General features: G+C 36.1%; 1 protein-coding gene across 5 annotated transcripts; it reads right to left on the reverse strand.

Annotated features, from left to right (window-relative positions):
• Positions 1-2,671: 2,671 nt before the first annotated feature.
• LOC126974640 (cytochrome P450 CYP12A2-like) lies at positions 2,672-18,281 on the reverse strand. 5 transcript variants are annotated; one of them, XM_050822169.1, is made up of 10 exons: positions 18,029-18,281; positions 16,227-16,351; positions 15,433-15,560; positions 8,569-8,681; positions 7,799-7,915; positions 6,912-7,190; positions 6,666-6,822; positions 5,648-5,860; positions 3,714-3,885; positions 2,672-2,940 (listed from the first exon to the last, which is right to left on the reverse strand). In XM_050822169.1, the coding sequence occupies exons 1-10, from the start codon at positions 18,085-18,087 to the stop codon at positions 2,789-2,791; spliced, it is 1,515 nt and encodes a 504-aa protein (XP_050678126.1). In that variant the 5' UTR covers positions 18,088-18,281; the 3' UTR covers positions 2,672-2,788. The 5 variants fall into 5 exon arrangements, with proteins under 5 accessions (XP_050678126.1, XP_050678128.1, XP_050678131.1 ...); XM_050822171.1 differs by lacking the exon at positions 18,029-18,281 and having other exon boundaries at positions 15,433-15,579; positions 16,227-16,343; XM_050822174.1 differs by lacking the exons at positions 8,569-8,681; positions 18,029-18,281.
• Positions 18,282-18,683: the final 402 nt, after the last annotated feature.

Raw genomic sequence — 18,683 nt, forward strand, 5'->3', positions numbered from 1 at the left:
CTGTGAAACAAATCCACTATAACAACAGGGGGCAAATTAATGACAAATTCATAAAAAACAGTATCTTATTATGTACAGAACAAAGTCTATCGGATCAGCTAGTATATATCTATTATATTATAAATACTTGTCAACAACACATATTAATAACAACAACACATCATATAATTATTAAACCTAGCATTGTTATTTCGCATTCATAATAATAGGGTGACCCTTATTCAAATGATGGTTAATAAAGTCAAAGGATACATTGCCAGCAATAAGCAGCATGAAATTTCATCACGAAATGTATGGCAGGCAGAATGAAGCATACTGTTGTAATATATTCCAGCGTTCTTGTTCAAATTCCGTCCATCAAGCGTATGTTACGAGAGTTTAAGAGCAATGCATTACTGCTTCGAAAAGCAGACTTCTGCTAAATATCACGTTCATACTTAAGTGCTTTTAAATTGAAAGTTCACTTAAGTTCGGTCTGTTGCCGCTCCTATCTGAACTAAAACTATAAAATGCAGACCTTCTTGGGTTAAGCGTTTCTGTTCTCAGAATTTTAAGTCGAATAACTCATAAATTCCAGACGTCCTATCTATATCGATACAATCAGATTAGGAAAGAAAAATACTTATGTTTTTTTTTGGTTATTAAATGATTTGGATTCAAGAACACTATAATTGTAAAGTTTACTAAATAAATTTTAGCATGCTATCCTAATTTTGAATTCTTCATTATTAAATAATTATAGTTAGCGTACCAGGTAGGTTAGAAAAAATGCAACAATAGCAATTGAAAACCCAAGAAACGTTAGCCAAACTGAAATGAAACTTTACACATAACAACATAATATATCTAAGTACGACATGAACACTCCGATGAACACAGTTTCGTTAGAACTACTTAAAATTTTGTATCAAAGAGGATATAAATACTACGTAATAAGAGGCGGCACTGCCTAAGTAATAATTGAAATTTATTTTAGTATGAAACGTGCAGTCATTTGACATAACTTTGAAATAGTAGTTATTACAGAAAGGCGATTGGTGACGAAGTATAATATGGCTAAGTATAAAAGAGAACAGTTGCTTAAAACGTGGTAGATTTCGGCTATCTACATTTTTACCGACTTCAAAAAAGAAGGAGTTTCTCAATTCGTTGCTATGTTTTTTTTATGTTTGTTACCGCAAAACTTTGGAGTGGGTGAATCGATTTTGATAATTCTTTTTTTATTTGAAAGCTGGTGCTTCCCGTGTGGCCCCATTGCAATTTGTTCCAGATCTGAAAATGACAACCATGCGAAAACCATAAAAGTCTTCAATTTGTTATTAATATTTGCGCGACAAATTTACGAATAACTCAATATCGCGCCAATTACGCGCGATTTCGATAATAATGGTCAGGCGCTTACGTTCATTGTTGCATTGCAAAATTTTGTACACCTTCACAAATTTAGACACACTATCAGATAGTGTAGTTCAAATTCACAAAAAAACTAAACATAAAGAAAAACTAACAAAAAAAACCACCGACTTCAAAAACACTATTCCAAAACAATAGATAAGTATATTATGAACTAAAAAGTACGAAAATAATTGTGCTTTTTTATACAATCTAATTAATTAATTTAATTCTAGTTACGATTATTGTTATTTTTCGGAGTCGGTGTCCACCCACGCCCTCGCCTCCTCACGACTCAAGCACATCTCACCTATAACTATGTATGTAGTTACAAACCTAGCTTGGCTGACACATTTTCATACTTTCTAGTGCATATTATATCTACTGTTTTTGAAGTCGGTTTTCCTTTGTTAATTTTTTTATAACAAGATTAAAGCCGTCATCTGTCAATATATCAATGACTTCACGTTCCACACAATCGAGCGAATCGCTGTTTTCTTAGTGATTTTCGCTAGGCTGTTTTGTATTTATATGCATGTAGCATTTGAACAACTATTAATGTCGTTACACTGATCTACCATGGTAAAATAGATTATTTAAATTACTTAGTGGTAAATATTATAATAACATTTTTTATCTTAGACGTGTCCTTTGTTTACAAATTAAAAAGAAGAAAGATTAATTTTACTTTTTTTTTTAAATACGGGGCGAGACAAGCAGGACTTTAACTGATGTTAATTGATACGCTCTGCCAATTACAAGAATTTTTATAAAACCCAAAATAACTGAGCGGCACTACGATTGCGCTCCTTACATTGAGACATAAGATGTCAAGTCTTATTTGCCCAGTAATTTCACTAGCTACGGCGCCCTTCAGACCGAAACACAGTGGTGTTACACATTACTGCTTCACGGCAGAAAAAAGGCGCTGTTGTGGTACCTATAATCTAGCCGGCACCCTGTGCAAAGGAGCCTCCCACTGGTAAAGGTAGTCTGATAGCGGAACGGCAAAATTGTACTTAAACACAATGTAAGCACACTTTTATCGTTAGTCGTGTGTCATCTGTCACTGTCCAAATCAATTCATCTGAGCTGAATAAATGTTTAACATTGCTGCTTATTGATTAGGATATTTTAAGCCACTGAAGTAAATGCGGCAATGTATATAGAACATAATATAACAGTCGAAGCTTATAATTATGTTGTGTTGTGTGGCATTTCAGTATTTCGGTTCTGTTGTATATAAGTGTAAAACGTCATTGGAAATAAAAAAACAACATATGGCGCTTGTTTATAGCCTGAGAAATTAGACACAAAAGATTATATAAAATTTCTTAAAATACAATACTAAGTAAGATATAACAGAATTCGTAATAATTTAAATTATTGCAACTTATTAAACATCTTTAAATATAAAGTTGAACGGTCCGATAATATAATTCAAAGCAGATATGCGTTTCTTTAACGTTCCTCCAGTCCATTCAAGCTTAAAGTTTTTTATCACTTTGGCCAAAAATGTTTCCATTTCCAATTCAGCAATGCGGCGACCTAAAAAAAACATAACATTAAACGATATATATTCTTATCGTTTGGTTCATCACAGCGTCGAAATTTATTTGTTACTTTTAATTTATATTAATATTGACATATCTAACCCCACACTAGGCATAGCATGTACTATGGCTATAAAGACAACGAAATATTTAATATAATAACCAGGACTTGGAAACAAACATTCATATTCATCATATAAATGTTTGCACCTACCGGGATTCGAACCCGGGACCTCTGGCTCAGCAGTCAGGGTCACTAACAACTGGGCTCTATATTTTATGTCGTTATATAGCAATGGATAGTTTTTTATCAAATGTTGATCATAGAGGCGTTTTCTACAATAAGTTCAACATTTACGTTTGAAATAATACGACTATGGATCGCTTAGCGTTGGGTATAGAAGACACTTCTTTTGAGTGATCTGAATTCCTCGAACTTCGCCACAAACCTAGATATCATCCTCATGGTTTTTTTGAACACTCTTCCACGCACGTTGCCAGGTTCTTCTAAGACCATACAGTATTCACACTTACAAAACAGCGCATAGATCCACCTTTCTAAAAGGCTGGCAATGCCTTTGAGATGAATCAATCTGGAATAGAGATTGAATCTGTTGCAGGAGACGATGTGGGTAAATTTGCTGTCAAACATATGGAACAGCCTGTCCAGTGGAATATATACAGGTCAGTGCTACGAAGATATGTGTGTGTGGTGCACCAAAAGAAGTTTTCACTTCAATAAACATCACTAGAAAATGTTTTTATTACCAATGCAGCTTCGTGCTCCAAAACCAAATGGACTGTAAGCAAAGGGATGTGCGTTTCCATGATACAAAGGATCAGTTTTCTCTGCAATCCATCGCTCGGGGATATATTCTTCAGAACGGGGGTAGTGTTCATCCAAGTTTGATAAATATTGATGCCCGAATGTTACAAACATCTGAAATAATTACCAAAGTTATGCACATTACTTGAAGTGAAATGAAATTTGAAATTTTATTTGCAAGAAACATTGTAGTTATGTTAACATAATATTATTAAAAGTCCAATATGTTTCGTCAACTGACATGCAAAATATGTTATAGAGTTGTCTAAGTACCAACACACTATAATACTGTTATACTGAAACATGTCGGATTTCACAATTCTGTCATTAATATTAATAAAATTAAAATTTAAGGATATGTAAATAATTTAATAATTCATTCAGTACCTCTATATATAGTCAACAAATTTAATGTGACAAAAGTATATAATTGACATATATTATTATGAAATAGACGAATTCATAATAACAACTCATTAAGATATTATAGATTATATTATTAAGATATAGTATAAAACAAAGTCATTTTAAAGCCACGCAACGGACTTCGATGCAATTTTTTCATTAGTTACAAAACTATTCAAGGAAGGAAAAAGAAAGTTTTATTAACACATTATTAGGGATAAAGGTAAAGTTTGTGCCGAAATTTTTCCAGCGAAAGAGCGATATATATTTACTGTGTACAAAAAGGCGCGGAATAACAATAAAAGGCGGGGAAATACTGAACTTATTACGTATTTAGAAGTGGCTTAATGTGTAGTGATGGCGTAGTGTAACCAGCCAGCAATCACGGGGATGCAAAGCCAAGCTGATTCTTCTTAGCTAACAGCCATAACGTGACTTTTCAGTAGATAATTAATAAATTTGGTCAAAGATAATAATTGCAATGTGTTAGCTATTTAGCAGCTATTTTAATCCCATGAGACAAAAATAACTCTGTATTTGTTAATGTGCATATTATATTATCTCATCTCATTATTGCTATTATATTATGTATTCGTGTGAGATAGCAGAAATGATATAAGTCAAGACACATTCCTGAGACAATAAATTATTTAAAATTATTTGACATTGCAACGGGAATATCTTATTTATAACCGCGATAAACCTTTTTCCGCACAATTTTCAGGCATTTTATGACGCGTGAATAATGTGTTTCGATAATCTCATTTCGTGTTTTTATGATAAATTTTTATGGTCCGAAAGAAGACACAAATGTTGTATTCAATATTTATTATAACGCTTATTCTTATTATTATTATTATTATTATGCTTATTTAACTTTATGACGTTTTAACTATCTATATATATATATATAAGAATATAATTATAAAATTGGAACGGATCATTGTCTGTAGATTGAAGAAAAATAACTTTATCAAGTAACTGCGCGTGACGGTCGAGCGGCGCCTATAGTTCGCAGCAGCTGACCGTGTAGTGTAAAGACAATTATTCACTTGTGCCAGTGCTCTACGCTATTTTGTTTATTTTTATCAGTGTTTAATGTAAATGTTGTTTGTCTGTGTTTAATGTAGATATTGTTATTTATTACAGTGAACTTTTTATTTGCTTTTGGTAAACAATGCCACAGCTAGTGAAAAAAAAAAATGATCAACGAGTAAAAAGCAAAGAACAGTGTTCAATTAATTATTTTCACTTTTATCGTGGCTTTTATAAAACCACACAATCCCTTTTTTTGGTCTCTTTGTATATTTATTTTACTCGCATCACGCAAAAGCTATTTATTTGCATTAAATTGAATATAGCTTTCCCTCATTTTTTGCAAGAAATCTTGAAATATCCTTAATTTTACCGCAGGAAAATATTTTATTTCAATTGTTTAAAATAATATATCTTCTCTGAATAAAGGTCTTACATCTTTAGGTATTTTATACCCCAACACGCTGTACTCTTTTGTAGTTTTTCTTAGATTTCCTGCAACGACAGGCATCATCCTCATCGATTCTTTAAGACATGCTCTCAAATAAGGTTGTTGATCGTTGTCTGATTGTATCTCTTCTCTTAGTTTCACCTGTTTTTCTTGGTTATTTGCTAAAAAGTACAACGTTGCTATCATCACGTTTGCGGTCTGAAACAAAATAATAGGCATTTACTGTGGAACAAAACACCTTCTCTAAATACAGTAGAATAGGTGCTACTTGTGATTGCTAGATGATGACCCACTCCTAGATACAAAAGCAACGATTTGTGATAACTGCATTTTGAAAAAGACGCAAAATAAAATGACAACTCTATGCAACGATGCTTAGAAAGCGCTTGATTCTCGTCAACCTGAGCAGCTCTCTGTTGTACGCAGATAGATGAACAGAATATCCTCTCGGATTTCTTTTTTCATATATATCTGTTCTGGTGCTGGTAAAGTTATAAATTATTGTAATTTATAACATCAAATAATCTACGAAAAAAAAAAATTGTGTAGAAATAATAACAACGACTCAATATTTTAAAGATCACGATCAGCAATCTATTTCTCTGCCAAACAGATATATCTGCTACTCGTAGATGACAACATTGAGAAACGCAAATCATGTCTTTATTCAATAGCTGTATATATGGATGATAGTAGCAAGTAGCCTATTCATAACTTTACTTGTACTAATGTTGAATATAATTAGGCAGAGACGGTCGCTATTCTTGAAAATTTATAATATTTGTTTTATGTTTCAAATATATATTAGTAAGGTTGTCATTATTTTTATTTCCTTTAATTTTCTTTAGATTTCAGATCTATTGATTGGGATAATGATTAAGAATTAAATAAGAAAACAGTATATTAACTATACTTAGTAAAAGTTACCCTTTGGGTACAGAACTGCTTAATATTACTGGTTGAATTCATCTAGCGGTAATTATTCAAAGCGATCGGTAATTACAGTGTCAACTCCAGCAAACAGCATGTCTCCAGCCATTATAACTGCTACACGTTCATCAATCTCCAATAGTTTCTCCAGAACCCCCTTCTCATTGTCATCTTTTTTCTGGTTATTTTGATTTTGCTCCATTGCCTTATTAATAAAATATTTACTCAGTCTGAAAAAATACAGTTCGAGTTAGTTAGATTTTAAAATGTTTTGCTATTTATTAAACATTTATTTATTGCAATGGTATACTTATCGTACTTTAATTGATCGTCATAGCACTTCATAGCCTTTTTATAATTTGGTGTTGCTACATATCTCCATAAACTTGGCCTGAAATCTAACTTATCAAACATAACAAAACTATCGTGAACATTTTGAATGAGCCGCCTTGCTGGGGAATCTTCAGGTAAACTGGGGTCAAGACAATTTAGTCGACCACCCAGTGCTACCACACCGATCGATTCTAAAGCCCACAAGTTCATTTCCACGTCAAACTTTGCGTCAATCATATAATTATCGTTGCGTTTTGATCTGAACCTGTAATACATAAATCTATTACAATATCAAAAACAATATTTTTAAATTATTTTATGAATACAATATTTTTGTTTCGCCAAGAAAATTACAAGCAAATACACTATTGCATGAAATGGAAAACATTCTTTAGGATAGTAAGGGACGAGACGAGCAGGACGTTCAGCTGATGGTAATTGATACGCCCTGAACATTACAATGCAGTGCCACTCAGGATTCTAGAAAAACATAATAATTCTGAGCGGCACTAAAATTGCGCCCGTTGCCTTGAGACGTAAGATGTTAATTCTCATTTATCCAGTAATTTTTCAGTTACGGCGCCCTTCAGACCGAAACACAATTATGCTTATTATATTTATACATTACTGCTTCATGGCAGAAATAGATGCCGATGTGGTATTCATACATAATAATACGTTGTCACAGGTGAGATTAACCAAGTATAAATATACTTGATTGATCACCCTTGATAGGATATTAAGAAGAATGGTCCTCCAATAATGGTTGATAATTAAAATATTATAGTTAAAAATAATCCGAGATGAAAACAGATGTGAAGCCCCAATTGTTATTGTTCAAGCATTGCATCATAATATTAAATAAATGTAAACCTTTGAATCATATCATCAGCAACCTCTTCTAAAATATTTTTATATAATTTTATTGTTTTGGGCTGTAATAAAATAGGATTGACTGTAGATCTAAAGTTCTTCCATATGTCACCCTCGCTGGAACAAAATAAAAATCAGTTTTATTAAGACCTTGTTAAGACCCCTATTTTGTAAACTGACTGCGTAAGAAACAATTATTCTTGGCTTTCTCTTATTTCTTTCTATTTCACTTAAATTTGTTATTATTGAAATTAATAAATTAAAGCCTTATTTGAGGACTTAATATGCGAATTTGATTGAGGTTTAGGATGGAGGGGTCTTGAACTGAAGAAAAAAGTATGACCAACAGGTATATTAGTTATTTCTTGTGTTCACTGGGCTGTCCCCATGTACAATATACATATAGTTTACATATTTTACCAAAGACGATAGTTCAGTGTGGTATTATTTAATACTGAAGAAAAGGCAATATTATCGAATTATTTAAGCAAAATAAGTTTTTCATTCTTAATTAAATAAATTAGAACGTTATTTTTAACGAAAACAAAACACACACTATAATTGCAAAATTTATAATTATACAACTTAAGAAAACTCCAAATAAAAATAACAATAGAAAAAAACAGATATAGTTAATATTTCTGTTCCTAAGTTAAAAGGACTGTACAGCAGGCATTAACAAGCGGAGCTGACTCAGCGTTCTTCAACAGTATAATATTATGTAACACACGAGAAACAGAAAAGGACTGATCACAATGAAAAAATCTTACTCAGTAAGCAGCCCAGTTGGTAGGTGTGGAGTGTCTTTATTCATCATCTTTCTATAATGTGTTAGACTGTGGAACCCGGGTCGTTTTGGTAGCCAGTTTTCACTACGCAGAATCTGTTGAAGTATAATCAAATTTATTTTGTCCGAGTTACGTCAGTTGGTGCTGTTGCTGCTGCTTCGACTGCCGGAGACATCAAGCGTCGCAAATGTGTTGGTCTCATTGAGTCATACATCTTTGTGCCGTTTAGTGTCGAGACACTTGGCCCGTGGGGCCCAGAGGCGCGGAGAATGTTCAAAATACTATCTTCGCGCCTCAATAAGGCTACTGGAAACCCAAGCGCTGGTAGCTATGTCGGTCAACGGATCAGCTTAGCTATCCAGCGCGGAAATGCTGCCAGTATTCTTGGTATGCTTCCACGTCATGATATAGTTATAAGATTTGTTTTGTTTAAATAAATTTTCCTTTCATCAAAAATATAATCTAAAGAATTTATTCAGCGGCACAGAAATATGGCCAAGTATAAAATTTGTGAAGACCAATTATTATCTATACACAAACAATTAAATATTAGTTTTTTCGACACACTGTCGTTTTTGAGGAATACACAAAGCGAATTGCACTTGTCTGTAGACAAAACCCTAGCTCACTGCTCATGAGACCAGTTAACATGTTCGTAGGAAAACCAAAGTCGATCGACTGGGTTCTGTGGGCTAATTCTCAGATATTTATATTATTTTCTTCCATGCGTTTTCTCACCCTACGCTTAATTACATTAATGTCCCTGGAAATTTGAAGCCTCTTATGATCCTTGGATCAGAAAACTTATTCGCAAATAGCCATGTATTCGCAGTTTACTGAATTTTCCCGCGCAAAAGAGATGTAGATTAGTTATAAGCATATCAAAGTTTGTATCCTCCAATACGTAGATAGGGTCACACTAGTAAGTTTTTTTTTTATGGAAAAGGAGGACAAAGGAGCGTACGGGTCACCTGGTGTTAAGTGATCATCGCCGCCCACATTCTCTTGCAACACCACAGGAATCACAAGAGCGTTGCCGGCCTTTGAGGAAGGTGTACGCGCTTTTTTTGAAGGTACCCATGTCGTATCGTCCCGGAAACACTGCATAAGGAAGCTCATTCCACAGCTTTGTAGTACGAGGGAGAAAGCTCCTTGAAAACCGCACTGTGGAGGACCGCCACGTATCCAGATGGTGGGGATGAAATCCTAACTTGTGGCGTGTCGTGCGAAGGTGGAATTCGGCGGCAGGAATCAGGTTAAACAGCTCTTCGGAACACTCCCCGTGACAAATACGGTAGAAGACACACAATGCCGTTCACTGAGCACTGTGTCCCCGACAATTCAAGCTGCTCTACGTTGCACGCGGTCAAATGGATCGAGCAGATACGGGGGTGCGCCAGACCAGAGATGACGGCAATACTCAATGTGAGGCCGGACCTGCGCTATGTACAGCGCTAGAATGTGGGCCGGCGGCTTTGCCCTCCAGATGGCCATGGAACTGGCAATCGCTCGAGATTTCAAGACCCAGTATTCCGATACAAGGCGATGAATAGAAGTGTTCTCGAAGATCGGTGATACGTCAAATGGGGTTTTTTAGTGGTAAACGCGCAAACTGGAGTCTTCTGGGGGTTAAATTGGACAAGGTTCAATTTACCCCATTCCGCGATCTTCTCGAGAGAGGACTCGATAGAAGACACAAGTTCCTCCCGGCACTGGTCGACGATTTCCAGAGAGAGACCTGCATGGCCCGTGTATACGGCATCACCAGTGCTGTCATCTGCATAGCAATGTTGCATTGATATGCAGAAGAAACAGCGTAGGAGATAGCACACAGCCTTGGGGCACTCCAGCATTCACGGGCTTCGGGTTTGAGCAATATCCGTCGACAACGACCTGTATGCTACGCCCAGTGAGGAAGTTGGAGGTCCACTTGCTCAAACTCTCGGTAAGCCCAAATGATGGAAGTTTTGAGAGGAGCGCCTTGTGCCATACACGATCAAAGGCCTTCGCTATATCCAGGCTAACTGCCAGGCCTTCCCCCTTACTTTCAATAGCCGCCGCCCATCTATGTGTTAGGTATATCAGAAGATCACCTGTCAACTGATCATGGCGAAAGCCGTACTGTTGGTCGTTGATCAACTGATGACCCTCTAGGTATACCAAGAGCTGGCGGTTGATTACGCTCTCCATGATTAAGCACGATTGGAGAAATGCCATCCGGCCCGCTCGACTTCCTGACGTCCAACGAAAACGGAGCTCGCCTTACAGTTTTCTGTCTGAACTGTACTTCAGGCATAGAGTTCTGACACCGCGTGATTGTCGGCGGTGTTTTCCGTTGTCGTTAAGAGTCGAGTTGGAGACAAAAAGAGTGCACAGGAGATCGGCTTTCACTTTTGCCGTATGGGCCTGGGTGTCATTCCTCATGTGCAACGGCGGCAGGGATTGCTGGTTGAAGTTACCAAGAGCAGCTTTTGACAACGACCAGAACTTGCGTGTTCCGGTCGGGTAACTGGAAAGCTGCTCGCCGATTTTAACGATGTACTTCGATTTCGCACGGGCGATTTGCCGCTTAATAAATCTGGAGGCACGGTTATATTTCCTCTTGAGAACTTTGCAGTTCGGATCCCTTGTGCCCAGCGCCGCAACCCAAGTTCGATACGCCTGTTTTTTGCAGTCAGATGCTGCTTTAACGGACGCATCGAACCATGGCTGTGATCTGCCACCGATCGGTACTACAGAGTCTACAGAAAATCGGTACTACCGAGACTATTTTCTGGTACCTACACATAAAGCCTATATTGTTAATTTCTTCATTAATTACATAATACTTATGTTAATATTCAGTAGTCCGTAAATAATTTGTTCATCCTCACTCCCTGGTCTACGGGAGTAGCAGCCAGTCTTTTAATGTCATCTTATAGCATATTGTACAGAAGAAAGGGGCACGAAAACAAATAGATCAAATGTCGACGATATAGGGAGACGTTGCCTTTTATAGACGTATTCACCCTGTCCACCTTTCATTGTCAATATTATATATCAGAATATATCTAAAAAGTTTTGACAACCAATTAAGCTTTCAAATACAAGCGAAATTCACGTATATACACTCACGTACAAATTATTTTCGCAAGTTATGACTTTGGTCAGCATTTCGTGACGCACAGTATAATAAATAGTTTGATATAATAACAATTACTTATATGTTATGCTTTACAATACTTTTATAGGTACAGAGATCTTGAACAGTGTCATTGAATAGAAATTTAAAGCATACAATTCAATGCGCGCAGAGGCGTAACACAATGTGAGTACTAATTTCGTCTATATTCTTGGTTTAATCTTAGGTATAACTTTATACCAAGTTTATTTGTAAGGCCGATAAGTCTAGCGACTTATGTAGGTGCTGGCAAGATTTAGTGTGCTATAAGAGTGTCGTAGACTAAACGGCGGCAGTGTGTCTACATAATATTATAATGTTGGCGTGTGTCAATAATACGAATTTTCTTTTACGTTTCATCATCATCTTCATCAGCCGGAAGACGTCCACTGCTGGACAAAGGCCTCCCGCAAAGTATTCCACGATGATCGGTCCTGCGCTGCCCTCATCCAACGTATTCCGGCGACCGTTGATCTTGACCAGATCGTCGGTACATCTTGTGGGGGGCCTACCAACATTGCGTATTCCGTATACATAGTCACCATTCGAGGACCTTACTGCCCCAACGGCCATCTATCCGTCGAACTATGTGCCCTGCCCACTGCCCCTTCAGTTTCGAAATCATTTGGACTATGTTGTTAACTTCGGTATTTTATGTTTATTTAAAATTAATTGTATATTTTGTATTTATTAAATAAGGCAGTCAGTACCTTCAAAAGTTATAATCCCTTTATTATTATTATATTATCTAGTGTATTATCTACTGTTTCACAATTTCCAAGTAAAGAAGCAGATTGTTATAGGCTAGATAAATTAATGGCTACATAAAACTTCCAGATGAAACTGATTGCGTGAGTGATTGTGAAATCACTTCACCGCCATATTTATTTACTAAATGACTTTTTTTTTTCATGTATAGGAAACAAAAAGTATTATGATACAAATCTTAAAACTCACACTTTCACCAGATCTATCTGGCAGATCGATCTGGCAACTTCGCATTCAGTTCGCGTTTGACGAAATGAAAATATAAAAATAACTGTTTCTTATACGAATTAACGTAACACAAGCTTGATGGCTTTTAATGAAAATTAGATTTCATAATTTACAGTTTTCTTTTTGTATATATTTCTAAATAGCACTTCTACTACTATTTTCACAATAAAAACAATCACATAATTGTATTCCACTTCCATGTAACGAAATTTGAGAATGTCAAATAATCAATTCTGATGAGCCTTTAATAATTGTCCACAAAGAGAATATAAGCACTAAGTTCAACTGTCCATAAGTCATAACATAAACAAATCATGTACCAAATATTATAGTAGAGGAGCCCAGGTGGGGATTTTGGGATTTATTCGAGTGCGTCATAAAAACATAAGAGTGACAAACTGTGAAGTACTCCCAATATACCTGAGAGAACGGCTAGAGCAACCAATCAGATTAGTAAAAAAAACGCTCATTAGAACAGCCGAGCGCGTCAGATTGAGGTAAGGTAAGTTAATTATATGAAGTAAAGTGTGCATTTCACTAATCTAACAATTTGAGCGTCAAACAAGGAAAACGGAAAGTCACAAAGTTTTAAACCGAAAATTACAAAGGTTAAGGGAATTCCTCCACAATATTTTCATATTATGGATCAGGACGACAAGGACATTAAGATGAAACGTCTGTATAATAATCTGAAGTGCTCGAATATTTCTTTGTGACTGCGTTTTTTACCTCGTTGTACACACTCCCCCCAAAAGTGACAGGGTACATGTCATATAAAGTTTTATTTTCATTTTTAGCATCTAACCTTAACTATCTAATAGGTGCCACGGTGCTCGACTAAATCCCTATTTAGTCTCTTGGGCTCCCCTACTATTTTATATATTGACATTATTTTTTCAAATGCTTGTCACTTTGTCAGATAACTATAATATGTGCTGCTAGATGCATCCTATAATTTAAATGGCCCTTACCTGTTAGATAACACTATCTATACATTGTGAAACGCAAATGGTGTCTTTAATCGATAGATAAATAGCAAGTAGCCTATTCGTAACTTTACTTGGGCATTGAGATACAGCCCCTGAGACATAAAATTATGAAAATATAACAGATATTTAACAGATAAATAGACAGATCTCCAATCATTGACGCGCGATATACACCGCCATAACACAGATTGTGTGAAGGCGGCCATAGAGCGTAACAGAGGCTCCAAAGTATTCGCACGAGATTTGTCTATTGGGCAGAGCCAACTGACGAAGCTGAAGACCGATGACGGCAGGGTCGTTTTGTCTAAACCGGAATTTTTGAGGGATGTCGAGAAGTTCTACGGACAGTTATACACGACTGCACGGGCACCTGTTATCAACAAGGCTGAAGACCCAAGAGCCAAACCCGACACTTTACCCAAGATATCCCAGACGTCAGCCTGTATGAGATTAGTATGGCCCTAAAACAGCTTAAAAACAACAAGGCGGCGGGTGATGATGGGATTACAGCTGAGCTTCTGAGAGCTGGTGGTACTCTTGTGCTTAAGAAGCTATTCAATTCCGTCATCCTCGAGGGCAAAACGCCGCAAGCATGGAACAGAAGTATAGTAGTGCTGTTCTTCAAAAAGGGCGATAAGAGATAAGGCCCATATCACTTCTGAGCCATGTATATAAGCTGTTTTCTAGGGTTATCACGAATCGTCTCGTTCGCAGGCTTGACGGCCTCCAGCCTCCCGAACAAGCCGGATTCCGAAAAAACTTAAGCACCATAGACCACATACATACACTACGGCAGGTTATACAAGAGACGAAAAGAAGAAGAGTATAACCAGCCATTATACTTGGCGTTCGTGGACTATGAGAAAGCCTTTAATTTGATCGCGACCTGGGCGGTGTTTCAGTCTCTTCATAGGTGCCACATTGATTACCGATATATCGATGCGTTGAAGAGTTTGAATCAAACGCAACCATGTCAGTCCATCTCCAGTATCAGATCTCGAGTCGATCGACTGCAGAGGGAGTGGGACAAGGCGATGTCATATCACCCAAGCTGTTCACCACTGCGTTGGAAGATGTCTTTAAGCTTCTGGACTGGAACGGACCGGGCATCAATATCAACGGCGAATTTATCACTTACCTTCGATTCGCTAACGATATCGTAATCATGGCAGAGACCACGGACGACTTAAGCCATAGGCTCGATGGCCTCAATACAGCTGAATGAAAATGAAACGAACAAGACGAAGATCATGTCAAATGTCCATGTCGCTACTACTCTAGTAACAATTGGGAACTGAACTCTCGAAATTGTTGACGAATATGTCTATCTTGGACAAACAATCCAGTTATGGCCGGTGGGGCAGAAAAAGTACTCGAATGGCGGTCACGTACCGGAAGACGCAGTGTATGTAGGCCTCCCACAAGATGGACCGACGATCTGGTCAAGATCGCCGGAATACGTTGGACGAGGGCAGCTTAGGACTCATCGTCGTGGAGATCTTTGGAGGAGGCTTTTGTTCAGCAGTAGACGTCTTCCAACTGATGATCATGAATAGATATTGGAAACATAAACGGCATTTCTTTAAATTTAACTATTCTTCATGGCTTAGAATGCAAATATTTGATTCGATGGAAGATTATTTGGTAACTTATTCGCTTAACTGTATAGCATATTGTTTTTAACTACTTAAGTTATCTTACGTGCCCTGAAGCTTCAGCATCAATTATAAATATAAGTGGTGGTGCACCAAATATTCCATCCATTCTGATAATTGGTCCATAATTTCTGAATAGAGTGTCTGGTAGTGCTTCCTTGTCTGCTAGAGTGCCTGAGTCACACAAAATAAACTGTAATATCAATAACAGGTTGTGCAAACAATTGTATAATTGGACATAGTTCCTGAAAAACGTTCCAAGCCACAAATATCCCATTTTGAGCAATTCGTGTTTAAAGTTTTACAAATATTAGTGTATTCCATACATGTGGGTTGAGCTACTAAGTCATGATGTCATTTAAAGAGTGACAGCTGCCATTTTTTGTCAGTCCGTTAATATGAATCACGTAACCAGTTTTGAGTTCTTATCTCAATTTTGACATGATTGTGGTTTGGAACCTTTTTTCTGGAATTACTTCCTCACATACATTTAGAAATTAACTTATAAAACATAATAAAATCTAAATTGTAACAATTTTATTAACTTCAATATTTCTTAGTGTACCATAACTACATTATATTATCTAGTATTCTACGTTCATAACTTAAATTGCACGCTGTGTTTGACTATTATTGGGTGTACTTATAATATGTAAACTTTCTTAGAAATGTAACAAATTTTGGTCTTTAATACCTGTTGGCGATCCATAATAAATAAATAAATTTATTAATTATATTTCAAATTGGAGGGAGTATCATCAGGTAAACTTCTTGTGTCTCATTTTTTGCATAATACATTGTAGGTGTGATCTAAAAGTGAAGAGAGCTTAATTCACAAACCTCCTGGAAGAAAATGATGTATTTGTCCTAAGATTGGCAACGACGACGGTCCGGGAATCTCCTTCCAAGATTTTAGATGTACATTATCGGTTGGGTCATTTATAGCAGTATTGTCCGCAACTGTCCTGGAGAAATTTATAAATTGTTTTATTTTAGCACTGACCACCACTTCGAAAAAGAGTTTTAATAAAGGTACCCAAAACATTTAACCCATCTGGTTATTAAAAAAAAAACAATTGAGTTACGAGTACGCGCTACTCTGTATGATCATACCCTTCAACTAACGATCATTGTTTGTAGTAGGCAAGACGGTGCGGGGGGGGCGAGGGGGTCGTATCGCATAAAAAAATATACCGACTTCAAAAACAGAAAAGTATCAAATAACTCAAAAATTAATATATTATGTGCCACCTATTGATAGGTTTTAAATTGGTGCCAAGTCCTAAACAAAATAAAACTTAATATTATAAATAGCATACTAACAGTTATTATTAAAGTTGTTTTAAGGAGTTTTCCTTTAAGTTTAGTCCTCCTCCATTTTAAAGTTGGTTAAAAATATCTAACTTGTTTAAAATGATAAGGAGTAACATCGTATTTGTGTAAATAGCTTTTACATTAGCGCTTTATAAAAGTAAATTATGAACGTATTAAAATGGATATCGTATGTTATTCTTAAGAGATAGACATATGCCATTGCGGACATTTATTTATACCTATATAAGACACACACTTCCACGATACATCATTTCGTTATATCACAAAGGGTTCAGACAGCGTTTGATTTAAATACATACCCATACGGCTTACTAAATATCAATAATGTATAAAAAAAAATTAAAAGTTATATACTAAAACCTTCCTAGGTAATCACTCTATCTATTGGTGAAAAAAGCAGGAAAATCGGTGCAGTAGTTTGTGAGTTTATCTACTGATGACTTTGTTTTTTAATATTATGTAGTGATACATAAATACAAACTTGTTATTACTAAAAAAGATGACAGATGATGGGCCAGTGGGACAAATTCTGGTACTACAGCTATGCTTTTTCCTGCCGTGACGCAGTAATGTGCAAGAATTGTGTTTTCGCATCGTTAAATTACTAGGTTAGTGAGATTTAATATCGCGATGATATATACATGTATGGACATATCATTCGCAGTCTGATATCGGAACGGCAAAAGTCTGCTTAAAGACAATGTAAGCACACATTTCTCCCTAGTTGTGTGTCAACTGTCACTGTCTGAATCGAATTCTAAATTCAACATACGACAACAACCTGAACTAACTAAATGTTTTACATTGCTGCTTATTGACCAAGAATAATTTAAGCAACTGGAGTAAATGCGGCAATGTATAGATAAATCAGTTGAAGTTTATTATGGCGTAATTTAGTGCATGTTTCATATCTCGGCTTTGACATTATGTCTAATTGTGACGTGCGTAATTATGATGCAGCTCATAATTTTTGATTGTTGATGATCGGCCAAGAATAGAAAACAAACTATTGTGTTGTGTAATACGATGTATTTTCGATAACTTCGATAGAATGTATTACTTGTCTTATGTATTCATACAGACACTCATGGCCTTAAAACCGGTACACAAAAGTTGCTGCAAATGCACAGCTACTTTGCAGTATAAAAAAAGCGTAGAACAGCATCATAATATAATAATTTTATCTTAATGCTAAGCTAATTCATATACCCTTAGTCTTAAAGTTACTAATAGCTTTTACTAGTAATTTTATATCCCATTTGGATTTCCAATTGATTCTGTCCGACAAAATTAGCTTATCTACTTACCTCGTAAAAGTTTTATTCAGAATTCCAATATTAAAAACTGATCTTCTCAGACCATGCATTGTAATAGTCCAAAAGTAAATTGCACATAAATAAAAACACGCATTAACAACGAGTCACAAATCGGTGTGGTTATCGCTAAAATTATTGTTTTGTTATTATCTATTAGATAAAATCATTATATCACATAAAGATAACAGTTGCACTTCAATCATCGTTCAGTCGTCATGTCTGACTTCGGTCAGATCAACAAATGACTGCGATACTTATTCTATTCAAGGTCATTAGTCAATTATTCAATTGATGTTGATTCTATGAAAAACGTTTATATAACCTTTGTTATTCTTCCTATGCTGTGCTGTTTTTTTTTTCAAGTCTCGTTGTGTATGGTTTCATCCGCTATAAAGCAACTTGAACTTGAATTAAAGCAATGCCAATGCAATTAAAGACCGGCAACGCTCCTGTGATACCTCTGGTCTTAGGTTTTATCAACATCGCTATAACACACGGCTGTGTTCTTCGACGCCGCGAAAGTGTTCGATAAGGTCTGGCTCAATGTTTATTTTAAGGGCTGGATGTGAGCTGATACACTTGTGTGAATGATTCGATTATCTTAAGAATAATACTTTCGCTATTGCGAAGCCACGTCCCACACAAT

Source organism: Leptidea sinapis, chromosome 33 (assembly GCF_905404315.1).
Source record: "Leptidea sinapis chromosome 33, ilLepSina1.1, whole genome shotgun sequence".
Classification (NCBI taxonomy): domain Eukaryota; kingdom Metazoa; phylum Arthropoda; class Insecta; order Lepidoptera; family Pieridae; genus Leptidea; species Leptidea sinapis.